Below are 8,639 nucleotides of genomic sequence, written 5' to 3'. Positions count from 1 at the left end.
TGTTTTACATCCTACGTAGAAGTAATAGGACTTCTACTGAACATATTTCATGAAATTCCACTGTAAAAACCTGAAGAACAAGGATTGTTTAACCACGTATTTCCATTGAGGGTCTGAAAACTTCTGGCCCATTTTCCTAGATTTAGATTGATTCATTTCAAAACAACCCCACATTTGTTGTATTTTTGTGGTCTCAAGCATTATAGTTTTGAACATAATTTGCATTTTGCTGTCAGTTCATTTAGAGCAGTGTTTTTCAAACTGGATTTCTATCCATTAGTGGGTTGAGAAATCAATGTGGTGGTCACAACTCACCTTAAAAAAATTTTTGTTTAAAGAAAACTATCAGTGTAGTAAGGATAAGTAATATTTTTTGTAAAACTTTTGTGTCCATATATAATCACATAATATATGCATGTGTGTATTGGTCACAATACATTTATTACTATGAGTTGCAATCAAAAATATTTGAAAGCCACTGAATTAAAGAGATGAATTTATTGATAAATAGATAAAATCAACACCTATTTCAAACACTCAAACCCTTCCTTGTATATATTAAATTAAAAAAAAAAAATCACCAAAGCAATACAGACACCTAGATCCCCAACTTACAAACAATTACCAAAAATTTGTTTGAATATGGGTACCTAGAGCTTCTCTTAAAGAAACTATCATAAAGAGATTAGGTTCCCAATTAGTTCACGAAAGCCAATTTTTTAAAAAAAATTTTATTTATTTTTTTGGCTGTGCTGCTCGGCTTGTGGGATCTTAGTTCCCCAGCCAGGGATTGAACCCATGCCCTCGGCAGTGAAAGCACAGAGTCCTAACCACTGGACCACAAGGGAATTCCCTCACAAAAGCCAATTTAAACTGTGTAGCTTAACTATAGTACTAAGGTTGTTACAAACTTAAATTTCTCCACTGTATTTATTTATTTGTATCTGAAGTTCAATATATCTTCAAGGACACATTCTCCCTGCACCCACACCTTGGTCCCAGCACCAAGCAACGCCTCACAGTGCAGGCAAACATCCACCATTCAACATGGCATTCCCCAAGCTGTGCTTAGGAGGAAAAGATCAGAAGTTCTAACACCCTTAGGTAACTGAGGTAGAAAAAGGGGCTCTCCAGACATCTTCCATATGCCCCAAGTCTGTTTCCCTCCCACCGTCCTCCTGGCTCAAAGGTCAAAAATGAGAAAGACATTTGCTCACCAACAGTTGTGGGGTTTTTTTCTTCTTCTTCATCAATCTTTAGGAGAGACTGCCTACTAAAAAAAGAACAATGGTTCACTCCACCTTTTTTTCAGACCCCCAAACTACTGCAATAGAGATAGATATCTTTCTCACTGGCTTTAATGTTAATAATTTGCTACTGATAATTAGCAAATTATCAGTAGCTGGCGGCTTTTCTCATAAACTGTTTAGGTATTAAAATTCTATTACCAACAAGTATCTGTACAGAGAAATGCCAGTGCCTACAGAAGCATGGCTGTGTTATCTCCTATTAAATTCAGAAACTCAGGGTTAAGTAGAATGGCATTCTCCAACTTGACTCTCTGTTCTCATCAATTCATTATGTCCTAGAAGATTATTAAGAGCTATCCTGAAGAATCACATTAGTGGAAAGCTCAGTGAATGCTGCTATAAGAAGCCCCTCCAAATACTTGTAATACAAATACATTAACCCCCAGCATCACTCATTTGGGCTGCCATTCCTAAAAGGATTTACCCCACATGGAACAAATCTTAACCAAGGTTCTAAATTCTCAGGTGAAACCTACTAGTGCCAAGTGGGAACCAGGCATTCAGTGCACTACTGACCCAGTAAATCTCTGGCCTTTCTTGGCTGTGCCTGCTGCCTGAACCCAGTACTCACTGGCACAGCTCCAGAAGCCTCAAGAAAGGAACGGAGGCTGCAGGCAGGGTTCTCTGTACAGCCTAAGCTTGAGGGAGACTCAGCCCAACTGGCTCACTCTTTTTTTTTTTTTTGGCTCACTCTTTAATCATCACCTAAGCACACGTCCTCTGGTTTGACCGTCAAGTAGGCCCAGCAGTTTCAATCCTCACCAGAGGCCCCAGGTCTTATACCAAGACTTTTACACATCTCAGGGAAAACTGCCTGCAAGAGTATGCCTCTGTAGGGCTTCCCTGGTGGAGCAGTGGTTAAGAATCCGCCTGCCAATGCAGGGGACACGGGTTCGAGCCCTGGTCCGGCAAAATCCCACATGCCGTGGAGCAACTAAGCCCGTGCGCCACAACTACTGAGCCTGCGCTCTACAGCCTGCGCGAGCCACAACTACTAAGCCCATGTGCCACAATTACTGAAGCCCGCACGCCTAGAGCCCACGCACTGCAACGAAGAACAGCCCCCGCTCACCGCAACAAAGCCCACACACAGCAACGAAGACCCAATGCAGCTAAAATTAAATAAATTAAAAAAAAAAAAAGAGTATGCCTCTGCGACCAGAAGCCAGGGCCTCCAGATGGCAGACATGTTGATTCATAGCTAACAGATGCCCAGTTTTTCTGGTTTGACCTCTTACTTTTGTGAACGAGGAGAAGTGTGGGAGGTTTAAGTAGGGAAAGGGTTAGAAATCAGCATATACTTTTCAGGTTCTGCCAGACAACCTTTTATTACATCAGAAAAGCAACACTAGGCACTAGATCTTGCAAAATATGTTCTGACCAACTCTAAACTTTCTGAAATTAAATATGCATAACCACTGTAAGGTTTTTAATGAACAAAACAGTTAAATACAAACTTTCATAGGCAAAATAGACTACTGTATAACTGGCAACCTCAGAGCCAAGTACTGAATTTTCTTGCACAGGTTTCAGTGGCGGTGGAATGGGGATATGTAAATACTAATGAGTACAAAACTTAATTTTGGCTTTATATATAGAAAAAAAAACTTTGAGGAAAATAGCTTTAAACTGAATAGTATCTTTTGAAATAAACAGCTCAGGCCAGCCCTTACATATCTGAGGCTTATACTCAACCAGATCTGGGATGAAAATGAAGATTTAGGGTTTACAGTGACTTCAAATCCAGTTTTAAGAGTAGCTAAGTCACCTCATTTCCAGAAAGGGAAGTCTCTTTAGGATGACCACGACACTCTTCTGAAGACACTTGGATAGCCAGAGTTCCTTGGCCACAGTTCCACTTTTCCACGACACTGTGCCAATGCTGTAGTGTGGAACTTCCTCTGAAAGGCAACCAGAGCCCTACACCACAGCGCTTCTCCTGGCATTTTCAAGCCTCAAAAGAAAGAAGACCTCCTGCTTCAAGTTGGCAGTTACTGCTCCAGCTAGAGAAGTTAATTAACCCTTCCGCCCCCCACTGATTTCCCTCCTGATCTTCAGCAGGGGCAGCTTAACATTCCTTTCAGAAATAAATAGTTCAAATGAGAAATTCAGAGTTAACTTCAAAAGAGTAGCAGAAAACAGCCACTGCCCATTATGTTTGCAAATGAGTGAGTGAATGAATACACATGAACACACAGAAAAATCATAGAATAAATCCTGCATTTCCCACGTTCACAGGGAAAAAAAAAAATCTTAAAAAAAGTATTAATTAGTGTTTGTTCTTGTGTGGGTTGATAGTCCAGGGCTCTGAGCAGGCATGGCCTTATAAACAGGGTTGCAAGCAGCCCTCCACACACCAAGTCAGGACTAGGGTGCAGAGAGGGGCCTTCATGCACTTCTAACAGCTCGGTACCTGTGAGAGAACAGAGGTGATGCAGGGACTTTTTAACCCACAATGCATGAGGTATATGGAAACGTCCATCTGTGAAAGAACCACCAGCAGCAGGAGGGACTGCGGCAGGGCGTTCTCACAGCAACTGCTGATGAAGGATTTCCCACACCATCTTCTTCCGGAACAGAGGCATCTGGTGCTGCAGAGAATCCACAAGTAACACATACATCACACATGAAAGTGCCCAGTGTCAACAACCTTTAGTTGTAGCGTGTAAATAAAGTAGGATGTCAATGTCCTTTGTGTAAGCCTTGACTTTTCCACATCATGGTACAGACTTACAAAGCCATAAAAAAAGGAGGTTATTTGTATTATTATATGTATCATAAGCATTTTTACGTGTTAAGGAAAATCAAAGCAGGATGCAGAATTATACAATAGAGTCCAACAACAACTTCATAACAAAAACGTGTACCAAAAAGGGAAATAGCTAAGTGGCGGCACAAAAAGTAACTTTTCTACTTACCTGTATTTCAAAACATTCTAAAATTAACATATTCTGCTCTCTTATGAGAAAAACATGAAGTCTGTTTAAATAAAGAAAAAAACAAACCTGCAAATTACTCTGTGCTATACCAAATGTTGTCCATGGCCAATTCTGTTCAAATAGCAACATCCCCCCTTCAAATCTCATGTGATTAGGTTCAGAGAATAAATAAATCCTTCTTTAGAAGCATCAAAGAATTAGAGGCTTTTCTTAATATATTATTCTGCTTTAACTGATAATCACTACATGGTCCAGTTTTCAAAGCAACAACATGCAAGACAAATCCAAAATCACCTGTAACTCTTTTTGATGAAATCAGACACCCTTGAGGAACTCCTGGAGTTTCCTTATAAATAGTTGGATATACCATTTTACTATACACTAGTGTTAAGAGGCCTAAAAAGTCTTAACACATGGATTCATAAATTATTTTAAATAGCTCAAAACTTGTAGTAAAAAACTACATATTTATTCTTAGTAAAACTGCTGAAGCTAACCAATTTTATTAATTCAGCATGGGAGCCCTAGTTAGTTCACGTTCAAAAGCTTAGAATGGGGTTATTATAAGTCCTACTATTCAATATGTACAATTTGGTAGCTATCAAAATGAGGTCTGTTAAAGCAAACTATTTTTTAAAGGAGGTTGTCCTTGGTTGTAAAAAGACTGAGAATCCACTATTACAAACATAAATACTCAAGAGTTCTCAACATATTTGAATTTCCACTCAAATGCAGAGCTATGGAGAACCAAAAATAATCAGAACAGAAGGGAAAATCAGCATTCATAGTTACATCTTAGACCTGCAGCTTAAGTTCTCACAAGGCCTGATTTCCCCATGCTGTTACATATTCTGATGTGCCTCCTTCTTTGGCTAAAAATATTAGTATCACTCAAGAACCAATGAACACTGGAGTTCAGAGATATGCAAATTGCCCCACTGGTCACCAAAGACTAGGATAAACGTGAGAGCAGATACAGTGACAAACCCTGATACTAGCAAGAGTAGGGCTATGGCCAAGGTTTACAGCAATAATAGTAGCACAACTACCATTATTAACAGCTTAATGTGTGCCAGGCACTGGTAACATGCTCTGAGTTTATCTTGTTTAATAACAAGTAAAAGGATGAGGAGGGGTCTCCACTCACCTGAGTAAATGTGATAGGTTTGTCCCTAGAGATATAATCTGCATATTTACAAGTAAACATTCCACAATCACTCCCATTCAACTGTTGAGGAATCTCCTAAAATTACAAAACAAGAAGAGAGGAAGGGGTGAAATTTCATCAAATACAAACTCCTTTGACTTTTTCTAAATATTACTGTGGATAAACAATATTATAAAGGTAAATGTTAAATCTGGTATTACACAAACACACACACGCAAACACAATTAGTCTTTATGTGGCATAAAAACCCAACCCATGACATGGAGTATGCGCGCCTCACGGAAAATGTTTTTTAGAAGGAAAGAGAAAAGCAAAGTGAGAGTTCAATCTCTCAGCTCTCATATAAAGCAAACTGAAAGAAGTTTTATTACCAGGAACAGGAATTCTAGTCAGAATTCTTTCAAAGGCATTCATAAATTTTGAAAATGGCTAAGTGTGGTTCAACCAGAGATATGCTTACAATACAACTAACCTATTTCCATACTGCAGAGTCTGACTTGTCTTCCCTAGCTGGAAAACTAAGACTACTGCTTTGGACCCCCACAGCTGCAAGCAGGAGAGAGAAAAAAGCCTCTTTATAGGGTTTAACCAGTTAGGAAAGCTTGCCATGATGTTCAGTTCTGTCCTGAAAAAAAAAAACACTACTGCTTGCAAGCAGCACTTAAAGGCACCATAAACCAAAGGTGGTGGATTCCAAGCCCAGGTGAAGTAAACTCACACATTCCCCAAGCCCGTGTTGCACTAATCTTGGCCAGCCCCTTACACACTTTGGCTGTCAGTTATAAGGGGAATAAGAGACTCTAATTCCACTGCTGGAAAACATACTAGATGACAACAACTCAATTTTTATTCAAAAAAATACACATGATTATTGTAAAAAGGAAAAGATTGAAAATGCACACCACCCATACATATGGTAGGTACCTCGAACTTCTCTCCTGAGCCCAGCATCTATCACAGAGTGGAAAGAACTATAGACTCCACCACACAAATGAAGAGAATTTGTCTTCTTTATTACATTTCCCATTCCAGAACACAGTTACTCATCCTAACAAACTCTTCTTTTATCTGTGCTTTCCTCAGGAAATCTCAACACTTACTCTTCTAATTATTCAGCTTAGAAATGAAAATGCTTTTGGATAAAGATAGTCAAACCATTATATAGAGGTTAGGGCTAAAATTGAACTCATGTAGCTTACTTTAAAAAGGAGCCATTAGGGGACTTCCCTGGCGGTCCAGTGGCAAAGACTCCATGCTCCCAGTGCAGGGGGCATGGGTTCAAACCCTGGTCCGGGAACTAGATCCCACATGCCACAACTAAGAGTTCACATGGGCTTCCCTGGTGGCGCAGTGGTTAAGAGTCCGCCTGCTGATGCAGGGGACACGGGTTCGTGCCCCGGTCCGGGAGGATCCCACATGCCGCAGAGCGGCTGGGCCCGTGAGCCGTGGCCGCTGAGCCCGTGTGTCCGGAGACTGTGCTCCGCAACGGGAGAGGTCACAACAGTGAGAGGCCCTAGTACTGCAAAAAAAAAAAAAAAAAAAGAGTTCACATGCTGCAACAAAAGATCCCACTTGCCGCAACTAAAGATCCAGCACGGGGACTTCCGGGAAGATGGCGGAAGAGTAAGACACGGAGACCACCTTCCTCCCCACAGATACACCAGAAATACATCTATCTACACGTGGAACAACTCCTACAGAACACCTACTGAACGCTGGCAGAAGACCTCAGACCTCCCTAAAGTTAAGAAACCCCCCACGTACCTGGGTAGGGCAAAAGAAAAAAGAATAAACAGAGACAAAAGGATAGGGACAGGTCCTGCACCAGCGAGAAGGAGCTGTGAAGGAGGAAAAGTGACCACACACTAGGAAGCCCCTTCGCGGGCGGAGACTGCGGGTGGCGGAGGCGGGGAGCTTCGGAGCCGCGGAGGAGAGCGCAGCCACAGGGGTGCGGAGGGCAAAGTGGGGAGATTCCAGCACAGAGGATCGGTGCCGACCAGCACTCACCAGCCCGAGAGGCTTGTCTGCTCACCCGCCGGGGAGGGCGGGGCTGCGAGCTGAGGCTTGGGTTTCGGTTTCCGGGTTTCCGGTCGGAGCGCCAGGGAGAGGACTGGAGTTGGCAGCGTGAACACAGCCTGTAGGGCGTTAGTGCACCACGGCTAGCCGGGAGGGAGTCCGGGGAAAAGTCTGGACCTGCCAAAGAGGCAAGAGACTTTTTCTTCCCTCTTTATTTCCTGGTGCACGAGGAGAGGAGATTAAGAACGCTGCTTAAAGGAGCTCCAGAGACAGGCGCGAGCCGCGGCTAAAGGTGCGGACGCCCGAGACAGAAATGAGACGCTAAGGCCGCTGCTGCCACCACCAAGAAGCCTGTGTGCGAACACAGGTCACTATCCACACCCCCCTTCCGGGGAGCCTGTGCAGCCCACCACTGCCAGGGTCCTGGGATCCAGGGACAACTCCCCCAGGAGAACGCACGGAGCGCCTCAGGCTGGCGCAACATCACTCTGGCCTCTGCCGCCCCAGGCTCGCCCTGCACTCCGTGCCCCTCCCTACCCCACCCCCACCCCGGCCCTGGCCTGAGTGAGCCAGAGCCTCCGAATCAGCGGCTCCTTTAACTCCGTCCTGTCTGAGCAAAGAACAGATGCCCTCCAGCGACCTACACGCAGAGGCGGGGCCAAATCCAAAGCTGAGCCCTGGGAGCTGTGAGAACAAAGAAGAGAATGGGAAATCTCTCCCAGCCGCCTCAGGAGCAGCGGATTAAAGCTCCACAATCAACTTGATGTACCCTGCATCAGTGGAATACATGAGTAGACAACGAATCATCCCAAATTGAAGAGATGGACTTTGAGAGCAAGATTTATTATTCTTTCCCCTTTTCCTTTTTTTGTGTGTATGTGTATGCTTCTGTGTGAGATTTTGTCTGTATAGCTTTGCTTCCACCATTTGTTCCGGGTTCTACCCATCCATTTTTTTGTTTTTTTTTCTCTTAATAATTATTTTTTTATTTTAATAACTTCATTATATTTTATCTTACTTTATTTTATTTTACTTTGTCTTTTTTTCCTGCCTTCCCTCCTTCCTTCCTTGCTCCCTCCCTCCCTCCTTTCTTTCTTTCTACTTCTACTAATTCTTTCTACTTTTTCTCCCTTTTCTTCTGAGCCGTGTGGATGAAAGGCTCTTGGTGCTGCAGCCAGGAGTTAGTGCTGTGCCTCTGAGGTGGGA

General features: G+C 42.9%; 1 protein-coding gene across 3 annotated transcripts in view; it reads right to left on the bottom strand.

The window, feature by feature from the left end:
- Positions 1 to 2,619: 2,619 nt before the first annotated feature.
- The window catches only part of SENP2 (SUMO specific peptidase 2), a 34,290-nt gene continuing 28,270 nt past the window's right edge, over positions 2,620 to 8,639 (bottom strand). For 2 of the 3 annotated variants that reach the window (XM_024768203.1, XM_024768213.1), the window contains exons 16-17: positions 5,397 to 5,492; positions 2,620 to 3,901 (exon numbers count right to left, since the gene is read on the bottom strand). In XM_024768203.1, the coding sequence (XP_024623971.1) occupies positions 3,839 to 3,901; positions 5,397 to 5,492 (159 nt within the window). In that variant the 3' untranslated portion in view covers positions 2,620 to 3,838. The remainder of the gene's footprint in view (positions 3,902 to 5,396; positions 5,493 to 8,639) is intronic. The other variant, XM_024768211.1, reaches the window with a different exon arrangement.

Source organism: Neophocaena asiaeorientalis, unplaced genomic scaffold (assembly GCF_003031525.2).
Source record: "Neophocaena asiaeorientalis asiaeorientalis breed wild unplaced genomic scaffold, Neophocaena_asiaeorientalis_V1.1 scaffold225, whole genome shotgun sequence".
NCBI classification, from domain to species: Eukaryota; Metazoa; Chordata; class Mammalia; order Artiodactyla; family Phocoenidae; genus Neophocaena; species Neophocaena asiaeorientalis.
This window is presented reverse-complemented; position numbering and strand designations above follow the sequence as displayed.